This window comes from Salmo trutta, chromosome 7 (genome assembly GCF_901001165.1).
Source record: "Salmo trutta chromosome 7, fSalTru1.1, whole genome shotgun sequence".
In the NCBI taxonomy this organism is placed as follows: Eukaryota; Metazoa; Chordata; class Actinopteri; order Salmoniformes; family Salmonidae; genus Salmo; species Salmo trutta.
In genome coordinates, this window is record NC_042963.1 from 9,381,864 (window position 1) to 9,408,380 (window position 26,517).

The following is a 26,517-nucleotide window of genomic DNA, read 5'->3' on the forward strand; positions in this document are numbered from 1 at the left end:
CACCCTCTTAAACTTGATCCCCACCCATCTCTTTAAGGGTTGATCCGAGTGGTCTGTCCTAACAACAGCAGTCAAGCACACAAGCTAACTGGCTAACGTTGTCTAGCTTGCTAGCTACTTCCAGACACAAATGAGAGACCAGCTCTCTGACCATTTTACTCACCCTAGCTAAGTAGCTGCACCATCGAGAGCATCCTGACTGGTTGCATCACTGCCTGGTATAGCAACTGCTCGGCCTCCGATCGCAAGGCACTACAGAAGATTGTGCATACGGCCCAGTACATCAGTGGGGACAAGCTTCCTGCCATCCAGGACCTCTATACCAGGCAGTGTCAGAGGAAGGCCTTAAAAATTGTCAAAGACTCCAGCCACCCTAGTCATAGAATTTTCTCTCTTCTACCTCACGGCAAGCGGTACCAGAGCCCCAAGTCTAGGTCCAAAAGGCTTCTTAACAGCTTCTAGCCCCAAGCCGTAAGACTCCTGAACAGCTAATCAGATGGCTACCCAGACTATTTGCATTGCCCCCACCCTCTTTTACACTGCTGCTACTCTCTGTTTATTATCTATGCATAGTCACTTTAACTCTACCTACATGTACATATTACCTCAATTACCTCGACTAACCGGTGCCCACGCACATTGACTCTGTACCGGTACCCCTTGTATATAGCCTCGCTATTGTTATTTTACTGCTGCTCCTTAATTACTTGTTACTTAAATTTTACATTTTTTACTAATCTATTTTTTTCTTAACACTTATTTTTCTTAAAACTGCATTGTTAGTTAAGGGCTTGTATGTAAACATTTCACTGTAAGGTTGTATTCAGCGCATGTGACAAATAAAACATTTTGCTTATTTTGACTGATCACATACGTTACTGTTTATTATCTATCCTGTTTCTTAGTCACTTTATTCTTAGTTATATGTATAATACCAGTCAAAAGTTTGGACACACCTGTTTTTCTTTATTTTTACTATTTTCTACATTGTAGAATAATAGTGAAGACATCAAAACTATGAAATAACACACATGGAATCATGTAGTGACCGAAAAAGTGTCAAACAAGTAAAAATATGTTTTATATTTGAGACTCTTCAAAGTAGCCAACCTTTGCCTTGCAGGAAGGGGCTGCGGTCCAGGCACTCATAAAGCTCATCCAAGATAAACTGGTATTTCTGCATGTAGGCTACATTGTATGGTGAAAAAAACTCCCCCCTCATTTTCAGAGAGGAGTTAGATCCTGGCCTTCTAGCAAGCAGAGTGGGATTCGGCTTGTATGGAGAGGTTGGTTACGTAGAAGATCACCAGAAAATCCCCACAGCCAGAAAAAGCAGTACTACAAAGCACCTCCGATGGGTGTAAAGTCATGCGTTGACATATTCCACTCTCTTGTGTTTTTTTACTAAAAGTAATGGAAAGATTTTAAAAGAGGGGAACAGTTCAATTTCAAGTAATTTTTTTTAATGATGTTTGAACATAAAATTATTGTTTATAATATCAATAGAATACAATGTTCAATATACCACTATGTCTACTATGAAGGAAATAAACGAACTATAAAAGGAGTAAAGTTTAATGAATACAAAGCCAAGAATGGGAGTCAGAATGCACTAACCTGTTACCACCTGTTCCACTGACCTTTAAGTGTTGAAGTTCCATGTGTAACCGCTTTCAGCCACACACTTCCTGCCCTTCTAACCTGTTGTGATTTGTAGTGGTCAGACAGTATGCTGTAGCAGTCTCTGACAAAATCCAGACAGCATTACTTGTGATGTCATATATAGAGTGGCATGGCATCAGGCATGAAGTGGGCCAGGGAATAGTTAAGAGATTTATACAACGGGTGGGTTTAATCTTGAATGCTGATTGGTTAAAACCGCATTCCAGCCAGTGTCCCTTCCACAAGTTGCCACCGGCTAAATCTATGACGTTAAAATGCCTATTTACTCTGTTCCATCTGACTGTGCAATCCACTGTCTCATCAGCTCAGCCAGGCAATTTATAAACTTGATCTCCACTATAAAAAGCATCTAGACATTATCTCACATTTCTTTTAGACTAACCTTAAGTTTTCAACAGCAGAGATTTGCGTAAACCTTGCTGTCTGTCTCTCCGACATTTGCAACATTGTTCCAATATTGAAATTCGATCTCCAGCTGTCCCATAGTAATGAACATGTTGAGACGAGACAGACAGGCAGGCAGGCAGGCAGGCAGCGTTTCTCAGCCAGTCAAAATCATGAATCAGCTGGCATCATTTTTATGGATATATACAAAGAAATGTCAATTGAAAAAAGGTAGTGCAGCTAGTTTGCAGTCTTCCAGTTTCAGTTTGAAGTGATTGTGTTAGCTGTGTTGTTGGCTAGCTCTTCTGAACAACAGTTTCCTGACGAGAGAGCACATTTTCAATGCCAGATGAAATCGCACCTCATTAGCTCATTGTTATGGATGTATCCAAGTAAATGTCATTAGAAAGCAGCTTGAAAAAAATGCAAATGAGGCTACTTTGCTGTTATTTGTGCTGCACTTTTTGACGTGACTAAGTTAACCGTAGTTGGCTAGCTAACAGTATGGCAATGGAACATTTAGAACGAACGACTGGGTCACGTCCATAGATACAGAACAAAAAGACTGAACGACTGGGTCATGTCCATAGATACAGAACAAAAAGACTGAACGACTGGGTCACGTCCATAGATACAGAACAAACAGACTGAACGACTGGGTCACGTCCATAGATACAAAACAAAAAGACTGAACGACTGGGTCGCGTCTCTAGCAACCGAACCGATAGAACGAACAACCAGTCAGCTTGGGTAGCAACCCTAGATTTGTGTTGGGACTATATCTTGTGGAAAGATGAAATAGTATGAATAAATTATTTTAATGAAAATATGTAAATCATTCTTTTAATATGTTGGTAACCCATTGTATAAAAGTGATAATGCCCTCGAAGCCGGTGTTTGGAGGATTTATTGGCACGATTTGCCAGGCCTCGACTTCTAGTAACATTTCCCCAAAAAATTGTTTTTGTCATTCAAGATTGGTAAACCTAAATGATATTGACCATTGCTGTGAACACTAGCTGTTAGGTCCAAAACACTGTCATAAGGTTACAAGGGCAAAGCTGGCTTAAACTGCAAATCTGCAGTGAGACACAGAGCAGCACTTCACTTAGAACAAGACCCAAGTAAAGAGGCTCTTTATTGTCAAAAGAGGCAAAGATGATTAAATGCAATCTACTGTAAACTTATTTGAACTTACTTTTCCCTTCATGTCTCACCTTATCACCAATACAGTTGCCAACTCTGACCAGTTTCACTCCATAATATAAAATCCTTTAACTTTGGAACCATTTTTACATCAGCCCTTTTTTTAAATCCTTTTAAATATTAGAGTAGGCCAACTCTTCCATAACTTTGGTATTTTGATGTTTCCCTAACCCTGCCTTACTAAGCGTGTAGTTCAAAGACCGTTGTTTGGTAAGTTGGGCTGTTGTCAGTCAAGGGTCTGGTGCAACAGAGGTTAAATCAATGGAGATATTTGTTTTCACTTCACCATGGTGGGGTTGTTATACAATGGTGTGTTTGTGTGTGTGTGTGTGTGTGTGTGTGTGTGTGTACCCATTCAGGGGGAGGAGCTTGGTGTACAGAGGGGTATTTATTTGAATGTCAACTGACTGTCTCTCTCTTCTAAAGACACAGACCATGATGAGAACAACACTTCTTAGCGTGTACCTGACTATAGTATTTTTAGGTGCTTCGCTGTGCACAACAGGTAAGAAATCCTTATTTCATTATTACATTGCATAACACATATATTTTGGTTACATTAACCACCAATACAGTGGGAAAAGTACCACAGGGGAAAGAGGGTATATTGCAGCATACTTCATTTAATTTATTTCAGTTTAAAACTGAAACATCCTGTACTGATGTTTTACTCCAACAATTAGTTGGCTCCTTTAAAAACAGAAACCACAGGGACAACTTAGGTGCTTAGACTTTGATCAGGTTACATGACTAAGCCCCATTGTGCTTACAGCAGAGACTGGTCCGGTGGTCTCTCTGAAGAATGGCAAAGTTCGAGGCGAGTACATGACTGTGAAAGGCACAGAGCAGAGGGTGCAGCAGTATTTGGGGATACCCTTTGCCCGTCCACCAGTGGGTCCCCTGCGCCTGGCTGCCCCACAACCTGCAGAGCCATGGGAGGGAGAGAGAGATGGCACACGCCAGCCTCACATGTTAGATGGTTTTACTGTACTGTATCATTGGACATAGAGTGCTAGCCAATAAGGCATTGACCCAAAGAACTAACTTTCTCTCTCTCTCTCTCTTTCTCTCTCTTTCTCTCTCGCTCTCTCTTTCTCTCTCTCTCTCTCTCTCTCTCTCTCTCTCTCTCTCTCTCTCTCTCTCTCTAGGTGTATTCAGGATCCAGTTATTTCTCAACACATAGTAAATGTAATGGCCATTGAATACGACCTGCCAGACGTGTCAGAGGATTGTCTTTATCTTAATGTATACACACCTAAAGAGGCAGCAACAGTCAAAAGACTACCGGTAAGTTATGCTGTACATATCACAGTTTAACATTTCACTTATGTCTTATACAATACCAATATGAAGAAGAAACTTGGTATTTTTATTTAACTAGGCAAATAGAACAAATTCTTATTTACAATGACGGCCTTTATCCTGCTCAGGTGTTCTTTTGGATTCATGGAGGTGGCTTGTCAATGGGTGCAGCATCTCAGTATGATGCATCACCACTAGCAGCCTATCAGAACATGGTCGTAGTTGTCATTCAATATCGTCTTGGAATTTTGGGATTCCTTAGGTATGACATAATATTCTAAATAGTACATTTGACATTGTGTTTTATTCTTAGTGCAATGCATCTGATGAATTTCTTTGCATATCTGTTAAAAGCACTGGAGATGAGCATGCACCAGGGAACTGGGGTTTCCTAGACCAGATTGCAGCTCTGAAGTGGGTCCAGGAGAACATTGAGAGCTTTGGAGGGGACCCACAGTCAGTCACCATCGCAGGGGAATCTGCAGGAGGCATCAGTGCCTCCATACTGGTAAAAAAGAGAGCCCCAGCCCAGAATCTGTCAGGGAATTAGATATAACATTATCTCATCTCAATTTCTTGTGTCCAACTTGACAGACCCTGTCTCCATTAGCAAAAGGATTATTTCATCGAGCGATTTTCCAAAGTGGAGTGGCAACACTTGGAACTTACACTTCAAAAGAGCCTCTGGTCATAGCTAAGGTATGCTACCTGTCTCACAATCATCCAACACAAAGGCAAATATAACTGGCTTGTCAAACAAAAAAACACACAGATTTAAATGCTATGTGATGTTTGAACAACTCTATGTGGCCAGGTGGTGGCTAACCTGACAGAGTGTGACTACACCACTAACGAGCAGCTTGTCAAGTGTATAAGAGAGAAAACTGAAGAAGATTTAGTGAATGCAACAAAAAAGGTAAACTAGCTATTCTTAGTGGAAACATAAGGAGGATATTTTGCATGTGCATTTCTTCTTGGCGGTTCAAATGATTAATTTCATGATTGAATGTGTAAAAAAAACATTGAGTAGCGTCTCCCTCAGATATTACTGTTAAGTTATTACAGCAACCACCACAAGGGGTCAGGTTAGGCCTGTCTTCAACCATTGAGCCAACTTTTCTGCATTTTAGATGAAAACCTTTATGGGGGCGACCGTGGATGGAGTGTTTCTGAAAGACCTTGCAGAGGAGCTTTTAAAGAGCAAGGCGGTCGAAAAGGTTCCTGTGCTGCTTGGAGTGACAAACCATGAGTTTGGATGGATCCTCCCATCGGTAAGTTTATAGTTTCTTAATTCAAAAACACACTTCTGTTCAAAATATCTCTTCATGTCTCTTCATCTTCAAGTTTAGGTGGTTCCCAAAATAAAAAGTGTTTTAATAAGGATTAAGTTACTGTCTTCTTGCATTTAGGAAGATGAAGGTGTGTTTAATGTCTTGGCTTTTATACAGTATGTTCTCCTATGTTTTGTAACAGTCCTTTGCTCCACCTGGATGGTCGGAGGGCTTTAACAGGCAATCAGCGATGTCGATAATGAACGTTTTCTATCCTGCTGGGGTGAGGGGTTTTCATCCACCTTGTCCTCCTCCTCCTTCTGTTCCTTCGCCTGTTACTGCTGCTGATTGCTCTTACGCTCTGCATTATTAATCAATCTGAAGCAGTGTTTATGTACCATTTACATTATTGGATCATGATACAATTTAGTATTATTGTTATCATAGTAACTTAATTGAATTATGAATATTATTAAGCAGAAAATGTACCAGAATATGAAAGTACTGTTGGCCACACTGAGATGATTATATGTAGGCCTATACTATACAGCAATATCAAACCAGATTGGTAGTCAGAGTGGGTCTTGAACACACAGGGGCACTTAAACTTGTATACCTGCACAATGCCAATTCTGCAATCTGCATCTCTGTTGCATTTCAGGCCTCCGGACTTAACAAACTCATTGCAGATGAATATTTCAAGGATGCAAAAACTCCTGAAGATATACGTGATGGATTCACTGAAATGCTGGGAGATCTGTTCATGGTTCTGCCTGTTATTAAAGTCGCTGGATACCACAGAGGTTAGTTTCAGTTGGGGAAGGCAACCTCCTGTTGCATTGTAATTCACCTTATGATATGATGCCAAAAGCTCTCATGATCACTTACAATGTCTCTTCTGTGTTTTTAGATGCAGGTGCACCTGTGTACATGTATGAGTTTCAACACCGCCCAGAGATGCACAAAGAGACCAGACCAAGCTTTGTAAAGTCTGACCATGCTGATGATATTGGGTTTATGTTTGGATCATGCTTCTGGAATGGACATATAAAGATAACAGGTAGGTAGGTCTACAGAAACTACATCAGGGCCGGATTACTGACCCTGATGCACGCAGTAGTCTTGAAAACCCGACCCGTCTGGTTTCAATTATGGACTCTTTTGGCAACTTCGATAAGGGAAAAAAATTGTTACGGGATGGGCCCTCTTCAGACAGACAACTCTCCCAACAAATCATGAGGCACACATGCCAGAACGTTGCAATTTGAAACCAAAGTTTGCAGGCAAAATCTTTGCAGTGATTTTAGTGAAGGTAGTTGATGCAAACTAGCCACTTGCGAAATGCACTTTTTAAAAATAACCTCCGGATCTCCATCCTGCTAGCTACAATTTTGCATTTTATTCTAACAGATAAGGTAGTGACGTAGGCAGTGACGTAGTTCATCTATGCCTAAAGAGTCCGCCATTGAAACCGGACCCTATAGTCACTGTTGCCTATAGAGCCAGGTTTTCGAGACTAGGCATGCAGGGCACATGCCCAGGGGTCCTGACCTCCAGGGGGCCCCCACTGATTTTGTTATAGTGTTTGAGACTCTCAGATTGCATAAGAACACTGCATGGCAAAACGTGTTGAAATGCAGGAAATTAGCTTTAAAACAACAAAATTGTATCTCCGCCTCTAACATGTTTCTTGCCCAGGGCCGAAGGTTTGGTTTGTCCAAACCTGAACTACATAGCCTGCTGTCACATTGGCATGGTTGATGCCATGCGTGATCACCAGAATGATTCAAATGTATTATGCAATGCAAGTTAATAAAAACGGACCTGAACGTTATAAGGAGATAGTGATTGGCCTTTGTCTGCTGAGGATATGAACAATATGAAGATTATCTTTTCACAAGATAAGAATAATAGGATACAAAATAAAGATGGATCATCAAATATAGTGGTCAGGAGGCCACTAGTTAATTACCGTTATTTGTTGATTTATAATTGTCTTGACCTTGTCTCTATTTTTATCACTAGGTCACAATTGATTTTAAAAAAAGCTTCTAGAGATCATATTAATTTCAAAACAAGGTAACGTCTGATCACTCCCTATATTCCCTTAAATGTCACAGGAACAGTCACTGAAGAGGAGAAGAAGCTGTGCAAGACAATGATGGCATATTGGGCCAATTTTGCTCGCACTGGGTAAGCACGCACTCTGACATAAACTGACGACAATATGGCTATTTCTTTGTTCTAGAACTTTTAGCTGCATGATTTTCACACAACAGTCCAGCACACCAATAGAAATAGATTCCTGAGTTACTACTTTGCTTCAATAGGCCTGTTACAGCACACTGATCCCTGGGAATGAACTAACTGTGACTTGATGTAACCCTCAGCTCACCAAATGGGGAGGAGCTGATACTGTGGCCCCTGTATGACCAGAAAGAAGAGTACATGGAGTTGGGTTTGAAGCAGGTGGTTGCTCAGAGCCTAAAGAAGGACAAGGTGCACTTCATGACTGTCCTCCTCCCTCAGAAGCTCCACAGCCTGGCAGCCGCAGCAAGTCAGGGAAACTGACATTATTAGCTTACACCTCTAAACACTGTACCTGTAAGCCTAATTATTTTGACAATTTTCTATAGATATGTCTAGACTATAATTTGAATAAATAGTGTACTTTAATTGCAAACGTGTGCTTGTCATCTTTCTGTCTCTGTCTTTCTTCATAGCCTTGTGAAAGAAAATGTTTGTGTTTTCTAATAACCAATTCTAATGGGTTCGTACAAGTGACTGATTGAAGTGCCTGGGAGGAATTCTCACTATCAGTATCTGCATTACGCCCAGAAGATTGTTTTGAGAACAAAAGGGATATCTCAGTTTCAAGGTCTCAGCTTGGAGAGAAGAAACCTTGTGTGGTATTGGCTGGTCACATGCATGAACCAAAAATGTATGATGAATTAATTATGAATTAGCTAAATCATGCAAGTATAACTTGTCTGTGTAAGCAGTATATAGGAGAACTAACAGGATTGCCCCAGCGGAGCTCACTTCAGACCGGTACTTTATGCATCTACAGTACCAGTCAAAAATGTTGACACACCTACTCATTCAAGGGTTTTTCTTTATTTTTACTATTTTCTACATTGTAGAATAATAGGTAAGACATCAAAACTATAAAATAACCCATATGGAATCATGTAGTAACCAAAAAAGTGTTAAACAAATCAAAATTACATATCTTTTTTTGATTCTTCAAAGTAGCCACCTTTGCCGTGATGACAGCTTTGCACACTCTTGGCAATCTCTGAATCAGCTTTATGAGGTAGTCACCTGAATTGCATTTCAACTAACAGGTATGCCTTGTTAAAAGTTAATTTGTGTAATTTATTTCCTTCTTAATGCATTTGAGCCAATCAGTTGTGTTGTGACAAGGTAGGGTTGGTATACAGAAGATAGCCCTGTTTGGTAAAAGACCAAGTCCATATTATGGCAAGAACAGGTCAAATAAGCAAAAGAAATTGAAATTTGGATAATAAAAGATATTGAAATTTGGATAATAAGAGGAGATAATGTAGATAATGAGATATTATTACTATTAAGTACTGAGTGAATGAGAGCTGTCAGGGGACTAGCTCGATGTGAAAGAGGTGGTGTCTGAATGAACACCCCAACCAGTTCTGTTTGAGCTGAGTTTACCAGTTCTGTGAGCTGAGTTTTCACTCTATAACACTATCTAGTGGTTCTGTCCACCACCGCCCGTGGATCTACAGGTAGTGAGCACTGACAGGAGAAGCCATTGAAAAATTTGAGAGGGTAATGCTGAGATGGATAAGGACTGTTCACTGATGACCCCGGACACAGAGATTTCCTCGAGAACATGATATGTGTACCTCTCAGGCTGGCTGTACTGTGATCGTTGCTGGTGGTGGTGTGAATGTAAATACCTAAGTTCTGTATGTGAAAGGAGAGGGGACTATTTCCGAATATGCTGTTAAATTGAACTCTAGTGTAAATATTTAAACCCCTGTATGAATAGAACACTAGTGTAAAGAAGGAATTTGTGAAGACGAGTATAATGGGTTACTAGATTTGATAGAGTAACAATGTGTGAATGTACAATGTAAGCTAGAGTTTAACTTGCTAGGTAGAGACTTATTATGGACAGAGCACGCCATCTACAGGGGACTGATAGACAGTGCCAGCCCAGTTTTAATACATCTTGATCCCAGATAGTTTATCTCTTCCCTTCTGAACTGGCCGATGTCTTCTATAAATTTGGCACATTACATGTTAATCTTAAAATAATAGACATTTAATAAGTGTGAAGCAGAAAGTGAATATCCAACAGAAATTGTTAATAAATATATAGAGTAACAGTTTTGGGTAGACTAAAATTAAAACAATGCTTTCCAGTAAGGAAAAAGTTATCATGTTTGTTCTGTTTTTAAACCTTACAATAGGGGTAAAAGCAGAACATTGTTTGAGAGTGATCTGTGTGTATTAGCAGTAGTGATTGAGAAGGTCTTCCTATTTGGAAGAAGGGAGAAACCTAGTTGAAGGAAACAGATATGGAGACTAGTGAAAGGAACAAAGTGAATGGTGATATTAGTGGCTTTCAGATAGCACTCTAATAATGCAATGTCTTAGTAATTTGAAGAAGTAAATGTTTCAATACAAGGTCACATGATGAACAGAGGGATTGAGCCTTGGGACTGATTATATTCGAGGCTGCCATCTGGTGTTTGGGTTAAAGATAAGCTTCCAGTGGACCAATAGATAGGCCGTCAGCACTCACTGAACACAAATAAGGGACACAGTGGGAAAATATATTTTTTATTTCACCTTTATTTAACCAGGTAGGCCAGTTGAGAACAAGTTCTCATTTACAACTGCGACCTGGCCAAGATAAAGCAAAGCAGTGCGACACAAACAACACAGAGTTACACATGGGTTAAACAAACGTACAGGCAATAACACAATAGAAAAGTCTATGTACAGTGTGTGCAAATTAAGTAAGATTAGGGAGGTAAGGCAATAAATAGGCCATAGTGGCGAAATAATTACAATTTAGCAATTAAACACTGGAGTGATAGATGTGCAGAAGATGAATGTGCAAGTAGAGATACTGGGGTGCAAGTAGAGATACTGGGGTGCAAAAGAGCAAAAAAATATAAAAATACAATATCGGGATGAGGCAGTTGGGTGGGCTATTTACAGATGGGCTATGTACAGGTGCAATGATCGGTAAGCTGCTCTGACAGCTGATGCTTAAAGTTAGTGAGGGAGATAAGTTTCCAGCTTCAGTGATTTTTGAAATTCGTTCCAGTCATTGGCAGCAGAGAACTGGAAGGAAAGGCGGCCAAACGAGGAGTTGGCTTTGGGGGCTGACCAGTGAAATATACGTGCTGGAGCGCATGCTACAGGTGGGTGCTGCTATGGTGACCAGTGAGCTGAGATAAGGCGGAGCTTTATCTAGCAAAGACTTATAGATGACCTGGAGCCAGTGGGTTTGGTGACGAATATGAAGCGAGGGCCAGCCAACGAGAGCATACAGGTCGCAGTGGTGTGTAGTATATGGGGCTTTGGTGACAAAACGCATGGCACTGTGATAGACTGCATTCAATTTGCTGAGTAGAGTGTTGGATGCTATTTTGTAAATGACATTGCCGAAGTCAAGGACCGGTAGGATAGTCAGTTTTTTGAGGGTATGTTCGGCAGCATGAGTGAAGGATGCTTTGTTGCGAAATAGAAAGCCGATTCTAGATTTAATTTTGGATTGGAGATGCTTAACCTTACTAGGGTAGGGGGCACGATTTTCACCTTCGGATGAAAAGCGTGCCCAAAGTAAAGCGTGCCCAGGATATGCATATAATTGGTAGATTTGGATAGAAAACACTCTACAGTTTCTAAAACTGTTAAAATAATGTATGTGAGTATAACAGAACTGATTTGGTAGGTGAAAACCTGAGAAAAATCCATCCAGGAAGTGGGATGTTTTTATGTTTGTAGTTTTCCATTGACTGCCTATAGAGATTCCAATGATTTAGGACTCAAATTGTACTTCCTATGGCTTCCACTAGATGTCAACAGTCTTTAGAAATTGTTTCAGGCTTGTGTTCTGAAAAAATGAGGTAGTAAGACCACTCTGAATGAGCAGTCTGGGAAAGTCCCCAAAGCAGTTTCCTGCGCGTGACCGATAGCGCACCTTTCTTGTTTTCCTTTTATATTGACGAAGCTATTGTCCGGTTCAAATATTATTGATTATTATGACTAAAAACAACCAGAGGATTGATTATAAACATCGTTTGACATGTTTCTACGAACTTTACTGATACTTTTCAGATTTTTCGTCTGCCTGTTGTGACTGCCTTTGAGCCTGTGGATTACTGATCATAACTCGCCAACAAAACGGAGGGTTTAAGATATAAGAGGGACTTTATCGAACAAAACAAACATTTATTGAGTAAATGGGAGTCTTGTGATTGCAACCATATGAAGATCATCAAAGGCAAGTGATTAATTTTATCGTTATTTCTGACTTTTGTAACTCCTCTACTTGGCTGGTAACTGTTTGTAAGGATTTGTCTGCTGGGTGCTGTTCTCACATAATTGCATGGTATGCTTTCGCCGTAAAGCCTTTTTGAAATCTGACACAGCGGTTGGATTAACAAGAAGTTCATCTTTATTAAGCCGATGTATAACAATTGTATGTTTTATGAATTTTTATAATGAGTACAGTCGTGGCAAAAAGTTTTGAGAAAGACACAAATATAAATTTTCACAAAGTCTGCTGCCTCAGTTTGTATGACGGCAATTTGCATATACTCCAGAATGTTATGAAGAGTGATCAGATCAATTGCAATTAATTGCAAAGTCCCTATTTCCCATGCAAATGAACTGAATCCCCCAAAAACATTTCCACTGCATTTCAGCCCTGCCACAAAAGGACCACCTGATATCATGTCAGTGATTCTCTCGTTAACACAGGTGTGAGTGTTGACGAGGACAAGGCTGGAGCACCCTGTCATGCTGATTGAGTTTGAATAACAGACTGGAAGCTTCAAAAGGAGGGTGGTGCTTGGAATCATTGTTCTTCCTCTGTCAAGCATGGTTACCTGCAAGGAAACATGTGCCGTCATCATTGCTTTTCACAAAAAGGGCTTCACAGGCAAGGATATTGCTGCCAGTAAGATTGCACCTAAATCAACCATTTATCGGATCATCAAGAACTTCAAGGAGAGCGATTCTAATGTTGTGAAGGAGGCTTCAGGAAGCACAAGAAAGTCCAGCAAGCGTCAGGTGTGAGTGCATCTGCACGCACAGTGAGGCAAAGACTTTGGAGGATGGCCTGGTGTCAAGAAGGGCAGCAAAGAAGCCACTTCTCTCCAGGAAAAACATCAGGGATAGACTGATATTCTGCAAAAGGTACAGGGATTGGACTGCTGCGGACTGGGGTAAAGTCATTTTCTCTGATGAGTCCCCTTTCCGATTGTTTGGGGCATCCGGAAAAAAGCTTGTCCAGAGAAGACAAGGTGAGCGCTACCATCAGTCCTGTGTCATGTCAACAGTAAAGCATCCTGAGACCATTCATGTGTGGGGTTGCTTCTCAGCCAAGGGAGTGGGCTCACACACAATTTTGCCTGAGAACACAGCCATGAATAAAGAATGGTACCAACACATCCTCCGAGAGCAACTTCTCCCAACCATCCAGGAACAGTTTATTGATGAACAATGCCTTTTCCAGCATGATGGAGCACCTTGCCATAAGGAAAAAGTGATAACTAAGTGGCTCGGGGAACAAAACATCGATATTTTGGGTCCATGGCCAGGAAACTCCCTAGACCTTAATCCCATTGAGAACTTGTGGTCAATCCTCAAGAGAGTGGGTGGACAAACAAAAACCCACAAATTCTGACAAACTCCAAGCATTGATTATGCAAGAATGGGCTGCCATCAGTCAGGATGTGGCCCAGAAGTTAATTGACAGCATGCCAGGGCGGATTGCAGAGGTCTTGAAAAAGAAGGGTCAACACTGCATGTGTTGACTCTTTGCATCAACTTCATGTAATTGTCAATAAAAGCCTTTGACACTTATGAAATGCTTGTAATTATACTTCAGTATTCCATAGTAACATCTGACAAAAATATCTAAAGACACTGAAGCAGCAAACTTTGTGGAAATTAATATTTGTGTCATTCTCAAAACTTTTGGCCACGACTGTATTTCTGTTTTTGAAATTGGCGCTCTGCAATTTCACTGGATGTTGGCCAGGTGGGACGCTACCATCCCAAGTACCCTAGAGAAGTTAACACCGTGTCCACAGAAGGGCCAGAAGTATACAGAATGATGTCGGTTGTGTAGAGGTGCATCAGAGAATCACCAACAGCAAGAGTGACATCATCGACGTATACAGAGAAAAGAGTCGGCCCGAGAATTGAACCCTGTGGCACCCCCATAGAGACTGCCAGAGGTCCGGACAACCAGCCCTCCGATTTGACACAATGAACTCTATCTGAGAAGTAGTTGGTGAACCAGGCGAGGCAGTCATAAGAATGCGGTGATTGACAAAGTCAAAGCCTTGGCCAGGTCGATGAAAACGGCTGCACAGTTTTGTTTTTTATTGATGGCGGTTATAATATCGTTTAGGACCTTGAGCGTGGCTGAGGTGCCCCCCATGACCAGCTCGGAAACCAGATTGCATAGCGGAGAAGGTATGGTGGGATTTGAAATGGTTGGTGATCTGTTTGTTAACTTGGCTTTCAAAGACTTTAGAAAGGCAGGGTAGGATAGATATAGGTCTGTAACAGTTTGGGTCTAGTGTGTCTCCCCCTTTGAAGAGGGGGATGACTGCGGCAGCTTTCCAATCTTTAGGGATGTCAGACGATACGAAAGAGAGGTTGAACAGGCTAGTAATAGCGGTTGCAACAATGGCGGCGGATAATTTTACAAAGAGAGGGTCCAGATTGTCTAGCCCAGCTGACTTGTAGGGTTCCAGATTTTGCAGCTCTTTCAGAACATCAGCTATCTGGATTTGGGTGAAGGAGAAATGGGGGAGGCTTGGGCAAGTTGCTGTGGTGGGTGCAGAGCTGTTGACCGGGGTAGGGGTAGCCAGGTGGGAAGCATGGCCAGCTGTCGAAAAATGCTTATTGAAATTCTCGATTATCGTAGATTTATCGGTGGTGACAGTGTTTCCTAGCCTCCTCCCAGTGCAGTGGCCAGCTGGGAGGAGGTGATCTTATTCTCCATGGACTTTACAGTGTCCCAGAACTTTTTGGAGTTGTGCTACAGGATGCAAATTTCTGTTTGAAAAAGCTAGCCTTTGCTTTCCTAACTGCCTGTGTATATTGGTTCCTAACTTCCCAGAGAAGTAGCATATCGCTGGGGCTATTTGATGCTAATGCAGAATGCCACAGGATGTTTTTGTGCTGGTCAAGGGCACTCAGGTCTGGAGTGAACCAAGGGCTATATCTGTTCTTTGTTCTACATTTTTTAATGGGGCATGCTTATTTAAGATGGTGAGGAAAGCACTTTTAAAGAATAACCACGCATCCTCTGTCACAGAAAATGTCGTACTCTTCGGCGAATATGTTGTATGGGAGAGAGAAGGACCAAGGCGCAGCGGGATTGTGGACACATGTTTATTACTGACAAAACATGTAAGGCATCCACTTGAAAAACAACACTAGACAGTACTCACGACATGGACAGTCTTGCAGGCTATACAAAACGCAGTGCAAAATCAATTCCCCACAACCCCAAAGAAAAACACACATACCTATATAGGACTTCCAATCAAAGGCAACTATACACACCTGCCTTCAATTGGAAGTCCCAATCACCAACACAACATTTAACAAACGCAAACCACCTGCCACATCCTGACCAAGACTAAGCAATATGCCCTCTGCTGGTCAGGACGTGACAGTACCCCCCTCAAGGTGCAGACCCCGGGATGCACCTAAAAAAAAGAAAAACACAAGAAAATCCCCAATACCCCAACAAAACCAACAAACAATAACCCCTAAACAATAAGGGAGGGAAGGGAGGGTGGCTGCCGTCACCGACGGCACTGTGCTACACCCTCCCTCCCCAACCCACCTATCCTGGAGGTGGCTCAGGTGCAGGACGTGGACTTTGTTCCACCTTTGGCGTCGCCCACTTCGGTGGCGCCGCTAGCTGCGCCGGGCAGACGTGCCACTCGGGCTGACCCTGGCAGACGGACCACTCGGGCTGGGCCGGAGGACCGGAGGGTCCCTCGGGCTGGGCCGGAGGACAGGAGGGCCACTCGGGCTGGGCCGGAGGACAGGAGGGCCCCTCGGGCTGGGCCGGAGGACAGGAGGGCCCCTCGGGCTGGGCCGGAGGACAGGAGGGCCCCTCGGGCTGGGCCGGAGGACAGGAGGGCCCCTCGGGCAGGGCCGGAGGACAGGAGGGCCCCTCGGGCAGGGACGGAGGACAGGAGGGCTCCTCGGGCTGGGCCGGAGGACAGGAGGGCCACTCTGGCAGCTCCGGGCAGTCTGGCCACTCTGGCAGCTCCGGGCAGTCGGGCCACTCTGGCAGCTCCGGGCAGTCGGGCCACTCTGGCAGCTCCGGGCAGTCGGGCCACTCTGGCAGCTCCGGGCAGTCGGGCCACTCTCGCAGTTCCGGGCAGTCGGGCCACTCTGGCAGTTCCGGGCAGTCGGGCCACTCTGGCAGTTCCGGGCAGTCGGGCCACTCTGGCAGCTTCTGACTAGCGGGCGGCTCTGGCGGCTCCTGACTGGCGGGCGGCTCTGGTGACTCCTGACTGGCGGGCAGCTCTGGTGACGTACGACTGGCGGGCAGCTTTGGCGACGTACGACTGGCGGGCAGCTCTGGCGACTTACGACTGGCGGGCAGCTCTGGCGACTTACGACTGCCGGCAGCTCTGGCGACTTACGACTGGCGGGCAGCTCTGGTGACTTATGACTGGCGGGCAGCTCTGGTGACTGTTGACTGGCAGGCAGCTCTGGTGACTGTTGACTGGCGGGCAGCTCTGGCGACTGTTGACTGGCGGGCATCTCTGGTGACTGTTGACTGGCGGGCAGCTCTGGTGACTGTTGACTGGCGGGCAGCTCTGGTGACTGTTGACTGGTGGGCAGCTCTGGCGACTGTTGACTGGCGGGCAGCTCTGGTGACTGTTGACTGGCGGGCAGCTCTGGTAACTGTTGACTGGCACTCCAGTCTTGCCCCGTCAAACAGCCCTTGTGCCCCCCCCTAAAAAAATCTTGGGGGTGCCTCTCGGTCTCCCTTACCCGTTGTGTTCCCCAGTCCTCGCCAGACTTCTTCTGCTGCTTGGTCCTAGTTTGGTGGGGAATTCTGTCACAGAAAATGTCGTATTCTTCGGCGAATATGTCGTATGGGAGAGAGAAGGACCAAGGCGCAGCGGGATTGTGGACACTCATGTTTATTACTGACAAAACATGTAAGGCATCCACTTGAAAAACAACACTAGACAGTACTCACGACATGGACAGTCTTGCAGGCTATACAAAACGCAGTGCAAAATCAATTCCCCACAACCCCAAAGAAAAACACACATACCTATATAGGACTTCCAATCAAAGGCAACTATACACACCTGCCTTCAATTGGAAGTCCCAATCACCAACACAACATTTAACAAACGCAAACCACCTGCCACATCCTGACCAAGACTAAGCAATACGCCCTCTGCTGGTCAGGACGTGACAGTACCCCCCCCTCAAGGTGCAGACCCCGGGATGCACCTAAAAAAAAGAAAAACACAAGAAAATCCCCAATACCCCAACAAAACCAACAAACAATAACCCCTAAACAATAAGGGGGGGAAGGGAGGGTGGCTGCCGTCACCGACGGCACTGTGCTACACCCTCCCTCCCCAACCCACCTATCCTGGAGGTGGCTCAGGTGCAGGACGTGGACTTTGTTCCACCTTTGGCGTCGCCCACTTCGGTGGCGCCGCTAGCTGCGCCGGGCAGACGTGCCACTCGGGCTGACCCTGGCAGACGGACCACTCGGGCTGGGCCGGAGGACCGGAGGGCCCCTCGGGCTGGGCCGGAGGACAGGAGGGCCCCTCGGGCTGGGCCGGAGGACAGGAGGGCCCCTCGGGCTGGGCCGGAGGACAGGAGGGCCCCTCGGGCAGGGCCGGAGGACAGGAGGGCCCCTCGGGCAGGGCCGGAGGACAGGAGGGCTCCTCGGGCTGGGCCGGAGGACAGGAGGGCCCCTCGGGCAGGGCCGGAGGACAGGAGGGCTCCTTGGGCTGGGCCGGAGGACAGGAGGGCCACTCTGGCAGCTCCGGGCAGTCTGGCCACTCTGGCAGCTCCGGGCAGTCGGGCCACTCTGGCAGCTCCGGGCAGTCGGGCCACTCTGGCAGCTCCGGGCAGTCGGGCCACTCTGGCAGCTCCGGGCAGTCGGGCCACTCTGGCAGCTCCGGGCAGTCGGGCCACTCTGGCAGTTCCGGGCAGTCGGGCCACTCTGGCAGTTCCGGGCAGTCGGGCCACTCTGGCAGTTCCGGGTAGTCGGGCCACTCTGGCAGCTTCTGACTAGCGGGCGGCTCTGGCGGCGCCTGACTAGCGGGCGGCTCTGGTGACTCCTGACTGGCGGGCGGCTCTTGTGACTCACGACTGGCGGGCAGCTCTGGTGACTGTTGACTGGCGTAGGAGTCGTAACCAGATTAAATCGGGTACGTTTTTTATCCGGATGTGAAAATACTGCCCCCTAGCCCAAATAAGTTAACATGCATGAATCCAAGGCTTTTACGGTTACAGAAGACAACAAATGATAGCACCTGGGGAATAGGAGTGGAACTGGGTTAAGCCTCTACATCACCTCTACATCACCAGAGGATCAGAGGTGGAGTAGGGTAAGGGTACGGCTAAAGGCTATAGGAACTGGTCGTGTAGTGCGTTGGGGACAGAGAATAAAAGGAGCAGATTTCTGAGCGTGGTAGAATAGATTCAAGGCATAGTGTACAGACAAGGGTATGGTAGGATGTGAGTACAGTGGAGGTAAACCTATGCATTGAGTGACGATGAGAGAGGTTGTGTCTCCAGAGGGATCAGTTAACCTAGACGAGGTCTTCGCATGTGTGTGGGGTGGGACGAAAGAGCTATCTAAGGCACGTTGAGCGGGACTGAGGGCTCTATAGTGAAATAGAACAATTAAAACTAGCCAAGAGAGCAGTAGACAAGGCATATTGACATTAGAGAGAGGCATAAAGCAATCACAGGTGTTGATCAGGAGAGCTAAGACAACAATGGGTAAATGGCGATGAATGGGCAGAGCAGGTCAGTTAGGTATATACAGGACCTGAGTTCGAGGCTGGGGCTGAAAGGTAAACAAATGAGGTACTGTGTTATTGAAACAGTCCAGGGGGCATCAGCTGTGTAGTCGAGTGATCATAGGGTCAAAAGAGCAGCAATAGGTGAGTCAGGGTGCTGTTCCGTAGTCGCTACTACGCTAGGCGAGCAGGGGCCACAGCATTCAGAAAAGCTAGCGGGCCGTTGCCAGTAGATGGTTCTTTGGCGATATCATAACAGAATAGCCTTTTGAGACCACATCAGGCGATCACATCAGCAGTCCAGTCATGATGGACCATCGGGGCTACGTGTTGACAATAAAGGGTAATGGCCAATTGGCAAAGAAGGTATTGTATCCTTAGTATTAGCTGGTAAATGGGCCTAGCTGGAGGCGGGCTCAAGGCTAGCTGGTGCTTGCTTCGGGACAGAGACATTAGCTAACAGTAGCCACTCATTTGCAGCTAGCTAGCTGCGATGATCCGGAGTAATGATCTGGTGCAATAATCCAGAGCGGCAGGAATCCAGTGATATGGAGAAGCAGTCCGATATGCTCTGGGTTGAATTCGCAATATGTTTCCATTATTTGGAGCTGTGTCCAAAATTGAAGTAGTACCAAATATTGAGCTGATAAGCCAGCACCAACTTTTAGAAGCACCGAGCAGATTTGTTAAACAACAGGTTTCATATTTTGACTAGTCACCGGGACATATGTCAATCCAACAGGTCAAAATGATAAGATTACAAGAAAGGGGCTCTGGGATTGTCTACTTAAGAAGGTGCCTATTCAGCTTGACAGGACACTGTCATCTGGTGTGTCTGAAGTATACTTCTGTATATGTTTAATCAAGACTTCCTGCCCAAGATGCAGTAAACTCGATTAAGATTAAGTTTACCAATGATTCTGTGTTACCAGTGATTCTGTATCTCTCCCTTTGAAAGGCTACCTGAGGCAGGTGCCTTGGGAGAGCAGTTATTGAGACTGTGTACTCTACAGTATAAAGGTACCGGATCATTAAGGGAGCTCCCAAATTAAGGAAGGCCTGGCGATTTTGTTTGTTTTTACCCTACGTTTTACCACACACGCCAGCACCCACACATAATCAACCTGTGCTGAATATTTGTTAGTGGTGTTAATACTGTGTTTGATTTATTGTGTGGGTTTTTTTTATTTGGGTTTTAGTGGGTTTTTCCCCAGGTTAGAAAGGATGCACCTTAATGGGCACACAAAATACATTTTCTGAAGTATCTATTGTCCGAGTTTTGGTTGCACACATGTCAATTATCTTGATAAGAAATGTACTAAAAACCCAATGTAAACCTGGTAGAGAAAATGTTTGAAATGTCTTTAAATAATGAGTCTGGGGTACAGGGAAAGAAAAGGGAAAGAAACACTCACTTAATGGGGTTGAAGGACCTCTGACCTCTGTTCTGACATTCTGGTGAGGCCTGGTCACCTTCTCTAGAAAGGCTAGAGACATTGGGTGAAATTTAAATGTAATATGTTAACACTGATAATTAGGAAGAAGTTAATAATTGATCAATCGTGCTTTGTGTGATTCAGACCACGAGAAGGAGAGAGAGAGCTGCCCCTGAAGGATGGAAAACCTGTCTATAGTCTATAGTCTCCCCATTTTAGCTACTGTTGACCATGACAATTTACAATCCAGGGTTACTCCAAGCAGTTTAGTCACCTCAACTTGCTCAATTTCCACATTATTCATTACGAGACATAGTTGATGTTTTAGTGAATGATTTGTCCAAAATACCATTCTTTTAGCTTTTAGGACTAACTTATTCCTTGCTACCAATTCTGAAACTAACTGCAGCTCTTCGTTAAGTGTTGCAGTCATTTCAGTCGCTGTAGTAGCTGACGTGTATAGTGTTGAGTCATCCGCATACATAGATACACTGGCCTTACTCAAAGCCAGTGGCAGGTCGTTAGTAAAGATTGAAAAAAGCAAGGGGCATAAACAGCTACCCTGGGGAATTCCTGATTCACCCTGGGTTATGATTGAGAGGCTTCCATTAAAGAACACCCTCTGTGTTCCTTTAAACAATCAACTATTTCCCACATTATAACAGGGTGTGTAGACGAAATCCGAGCAAGGGTTGCCTTCCAGAGAGACATCAGAGATTGTAACGTTCTTTGTTTCACGGAAACATGGCTCACTCGGGATACGTTATCAGAGTCGGTACAGTCCCCTGGTTTCTACACGCATCGCGCCGACAGAAACAAACATCTCTCTGGTAAGAAGAAGGGCGGGGATGTATGCCTTATGATTAACGAGACATTGTGTGATCATAACATACTCAAGTCCTTTTGTTCACCTGACCAAGAATTCCTTACAATCAAATGCCGACCGCATTATCTACCAAGAGAATTCTCTTCGATTATAATCACAGTCGTGTATATCCCCCCCAAGCAGAGACATCGACGGCCCTGAAAAAACTTAATTGGACTCTACGTAAACTGGAAACCACATATCCTGAGGCTGAATTTATTGTAGCTGGGGATTTTAACAAGACTAATCTGAAAACAAGGCTCCCTAAATGTTATCAGCATATCGAATGCGCAACCCGGGCTGGCAAAACCGTGCATCATTGTTATTCTAACTTCCGCGACGCATACAAAGCCCTCCCCCGCCCACCTTTCGGAAAATCTGACCATGACTCCATTTTGTTGCTCCCTGCCTATAGACAGAAACTAAAACAGGAAACGCCCATGCTCAGGTCTGTTCAATGCTGGTCCAACCAATCGGATTCCACTCTTCAAGATTGCTTCGATCACGTTGTTACGAATCGGCTCTGAGTTCGCAACAAAAGGGAGACAACATGGAGACAAGGAGTATCAAAAATATATATTTATTAACTAAAGTAACTAAATAATTAACAATGGCATGTGTAATCAGTAATCAGTAGTGTAAGTGAGTGTTTTGCATACCTGAATGTAATAATGCAGGGTGTTGAACTGTGCCAAAGCAAATAACCAAAAAGCCACAAAACTACACAACCAAAATCAACAAAGTGTCTGCGTGGAGAGTCTCCTCAATGACTGTGGAAGAGGTGCCTTTATCCTGGGCCACACCCGAGCCCAGGTGTTTCCCATTTAGCTGACGACCCTTCCAACTCCGCCCACCGGCATCCTAATAAAGAAACAAGAACAAAGAAAGAGAATACGGCAGACAGAGTGGGAGGGTCGTCACAACGTGGACTGGGATATGTTCCGCATAGCGTCGGACAATAACATTGATGAATACGCTGATTCGGTGAGCGAGTTTATTAGCAAGTGCATCAGTGATGTTGTACCCACAGCGACTATTAAAACCTTCCTCAACCAGAAACCCTGGATTGATGGCAGCATTCGATCACAAACAAAATGGAAACAACACAGGACGTATTATTTAATGAAAGGGGTTGGAGTTTACCGTGAAGCATTCATCCATGTATATAGTAAGAGTCTAGCTACAGTTTCAGATATATGTTTCTAATTTGGTCAGAAATGTGTTTTCATTGCAAGTTAAAGCTTACTGTTAGCTAGCTAGCTGACGTTAGACGGCTGGCTCGCTAGCTAACATTTATTTCTTTTTTTATTATTTTTAAAAATTATTTTACCCCTTTTTTTCTCCCCAATTTCGTGGTATCCAATTAGTAGTAGTTACAGTCTTGTCTCATCGCTGCAACTCCCGTACGGACTCGGGAGAGGCGAAGGTCGAGAGCCATGCGTCCTACGAAACACAACCCAACCAAGCCGCACTGCTTCTTGACACAATGCACATCCAACCCGGAAGCCAGCCGAACCAATGTGTCGGAGGAAACACCGTACACCTGGCGACCTGGTTTAGCGTGCACTGCGCCCGGCTCGCCACAGGGGTCGCTAGTGCGCGATGAGACAAGGATATCCCTGCCGGCCAAACCCTCCCCAACCCGGATGATGCTGGGCCAATTGTGCGCCGCCCCATGGGCCTCCCGGTCGCGGCCGGCTGCGACAGAGCCTGGGCTTGAACCCAGAATCTCTGGTGACAGACCACTGCGCCACCCGGGAGGCTCTCGCTACCTAACATTATGTGTATGATCTGTTTGTAGTAGTGTTATCTCAGAATGCCATTTCGCATTGCTAGTTATTGCCTAATGTTAGCTAGCTAACATTGAACCTATTTGGTTAACTTTAGCTAGCTATGACATTTGGTTTGTATAGCTAGTACTCTATGGATTGAGATTATGGTTCATTGTTTAGCTAGCTAGCTACATGTCTAAACAAAAGACGCCAAATTAAAGCTTACTGTTAGCTAGCTAGCTGACGTCAGATGGCTCGCTCGCTAGCTAACATTACGTGTATGACCTGTGTGTAATAATGTTTTCTCAGAATAACATTTTGCATGGCTAGTTACAGCCTAATGTTAGCTAGCTAACTTGCTAAAATTGAAACTATTTGGTTAACTTTAGCTAGCTATGATAATCAGTTTGTATGAAATCAAATCAAATTTTATTGGTCACATACACATGTTTAGCAGATGTTATTGCGGGTGTAGCGAAATGCTTGTGTTTCTTGCTCCGACAGTGCAGTAATATATAACAAGTAATATCTAACAATTTCACAACATACAATATACCCAATACGCTAGTACTCTAGTACTCTATGGATTGGGATTATGGTTGTTTATCTAGCATGTCTAAACAAAAGACTCCACTTCGCCAGATGATTACATGACCTATGAAGTTAGCCAGGTGTGTCTGACGGTGATTACGGCTATCTATTATATAATAATGCTAAAATATTTGTATCTGGAATTGTCTTTCAGCATCAATAGAACACACCTGACTCTCCTCCACCAGTCATACAAGGAGAATGGTCTAATGCCTCCCATCAAAAAGAGAGCTGGCCCAAGCAAGCACAGGTTACACCTGAAGCATGAGGATTTGCAGCAAGTTGTGAACTTCATCAACAACTACGCGGAGGATAATGCAATAGTATTAGCAGGATGCCACCCAGGACACAAACACTTTGGTGGAAAGCTGCTGCCATCCCACGTGACAAAAGCAGCGGTATGGGGTCTATACAAGGAATCAATAACTACACTTGGTATGTAAAGCATAAACAACACGTTTTGATTTTTTTCATTTACCTCCAACAGATTGCCACTACTTTTATTGATCTCACATGATGTCTGTATTTTCCAGAGATACGTGTAGTCGAGCTGTCTTCCTTCAGGAATCTGTGGAGAAAATTGCTTCTCCACATCTAAAGGACTAAGCCCAGGACAGACCTGTGCTGGCAGTGCCAGAGGAACAACTATCAGGTATTTTGTGAAGGACAGCACTGTGACAGGGTCAACATCCCACAGCTGGTTGGACTGGAGGATGGTACGCTGCTGGTGGAAAGCTATGGCTGGCAACAACACCCAACTCCCTACTTCAGGCCGCTGCCACAGATCAAGCAGTACCAGCACTTCAGGTTAATATCATTTTCATTGCATTGTATGCAGGGTTGGGTAGGTTACTTTCTAAATGTAATCCGTTACAGTTACTAGTTACCTGTCCAAAATTGTAATCAGTAACGTAACTTTTTGATTTCCCAAACTCAGTAACATAATCTGATTACATTCAGTTAATTTTAGATTACTTTCCCCTTAAGAGGCATGAGAAGAAGACAAAAATGTATGTTACCAATTGAATGACATCTATTGCAGTATAAATCAATGTTAAAGTTTACATAGCTGGCCATACATGGATGTTACATTTTACTTTATGGGTTGGTTATGTAGGCTTGTTCTAACCCATTGCTTTCTACTACATATAATAATATAATGAAATTATATCTTTACATTAATATATAATTTATAAGTCCAGAAATGGATGTAACAACTACAGATTGCCCCTCTAAGTCTATCGAGTTTGAGCATGTGTCCATTAGGCCTATGTTTTTTTTTTATCAAGTTAGATCATCTTTGGATGCCGACAGCAGTCACAACATTAGAAGACATAGCTTGGACTGTAGCCTACAAAAGCCTACTCCTGCTCTTTTCCCATCAAACACATTTGGTGTGTCATCATAGTGGTCTCTGACTTGTGGTAAGACTCGCTCAGGTGGAATGAACTTAAACTTGTGCCTTTTATCAATGATGATTTGAATGTCGTTGAGAAAACCGAGAAGTGTCAAAGATTTTTTTCACAAGCTACCTTTCTGAATTGAATAGTAATCCTCAAAGTAATCATCTAGTTTTCAAAAGTATCTGTAATCTGATTACAATATTTTAGCTGGTAACGTAACTGTAACCGTTTTTTGTACATTACATGTAATCCGTTATTCCCCAACCCTGGGCTCCTGAGTGGTGTAGTGGTCTAAGGCACTGCATCTCAGTGCTAGAGGTGTCACTACAGACCCTGGTTCAATTCCAGGCTGTTTCACAACTGGCCAGGATTGGAAGTCCCATAGGGTGGTGCACAATTGGCCCAGTGTTGTCTGGATTAGGGGTAGGCAGTCATTGTAAATAAGAATTTGTTCTTAACAGACTTGCCTAGTTAAATAAAGGTATAAAAACTTGGGAGGTGAATTGATGTTGTAATGTCTCCTACATTTAAAAAAAAGATTTCCTGTTTTACAGCTTCGATGCTCTGGAGCCTGGTGTTGTTGTTGCCAAGGAGCTTTCGGACTCAGTCGGGACCAGGTTTCAGCTGCTGTGCAACGCTGACATCCTTCCTCCCATAGACGGTCTGCCTGTACAAGCACCACCTGGACTGGACACAGCTAGAGAAACTTATCTTTTGAGAAGATCAGGGAGTTTTGCTATGAAGAGGCTGTGCACGTCACATGCCCTGCACCAATCCGCCAATCCTTTATCCTGCTGCTCAGCCACTTTACCCTGATTGTATGCATATAACTACCTCATCTATCACTGATATCATTATTGATATTTTTCTTGTATATACTGTATATTATTTTCTTTACATTGACACTATCTATTTCTGATATTGCAACTATGCATGTAACCATTTGGCTGTACCGTTTACACCTACTGTAGAGACCCATCCACTTAGCAAGATGTGGCTGGGGGTTCTAGCATTTCTTTCACATGACCCATCAATTTAGACAAGTGTGTCTGGGTAGGCGTCATCTAATATTTACAAAATATTTTTTATCTGGACACTTTTTGTTTTCCTTGGAATTTTCCTTTACTGTATCCTACTACTTTTACCACTTTTAGTCTTAATCTTTACTACACTACTCACTGTTTAGCACAAGACCTCACATGTGAATCCTTAAAGAGTGTCACACCCTGATCAGTTTCACCTGTCTTTGTGCTTATCTCCACCCCCCCTCCAGGTGTCGCCAATCTTCCCCATTATCCCTTGAGCATTTATACCTGTGTTCTCGGTTTGTCTGTTG

General features: G+C 44.0%; 1 protein-coding gene across 2 annotated transcripts; it reads left to right on the plus strand.

The window, feature by feature from the left end:
• Positions 1-3,665: 3,665 nt before the first annotated feature.
• On the plus strand, positions 3,666-8,529 carry ces3 (carboxylesterase 3). 2 transcript variants are annotated; one of them, XM_029757833.1, is made up of 13 exons: positions 3,666-3,778; positions 4,049-4,244; positions 4,422-4,560; positions 4,704-4,837; positions 4,930-5,083; positions 5,170-5,274; positions 5,390-5,491; positions 5,706-5,846; positions 6,049-6,129; positions 6,508-6,649; positions 6,757-6,906; positions 7,967-8,039; positions 8,237-8,529. In XM_029757833.1, exons 1-13 carry the CDS (start codon positions 3,670-3,672, stop codon positions 8,415-8,417), a joined length of 1,707 nt encoding a protein of 568 aa, XP_029613693.1. In that variant the 5' UTR covers positions 3,666-3,669; the 3' UTR covers positions 8,418-8,529. The 2 variants fall into 2 exon arrangements, with proteins under 2 accessions (XP_029613693.1, XP_029613692.1); XM_029757832.1 differs by having other exon boundaries at positions 3,669-3,778; positions 4,046-4,244.
• The last annotated feature ends 17,988 nt before the right edge of the window (positions 8,530-26,517 follow it).

What these genes read in the sequence shown, in the direction of transcription:
- ces3 (XM_029757832.1), top strand. Translation starts at nt 3,670, where the DNA reads ATGTCAACTGACTGTCTCTCTCTTCTAAAGACACAGACCATGATGAGA. An exon ending in GGCACACGCCAGCCTCACAT is followed by an intron (nt 4,245 to 4,421) that starts GTTAGATGGTTT and finishes CTCTCTCTCTAG; the next exon opens with GTGTATTCAGGATCCAGTTA. An exon ending in TAGTGAATGCAACAAAAAAG is followed by an intron (nt 5,492 to 5,705) that starts GTAAACTAGCTA and finishes TCTGCATTTTAG; the next exon opens with ATGAAAACCTTTATGGGGGC.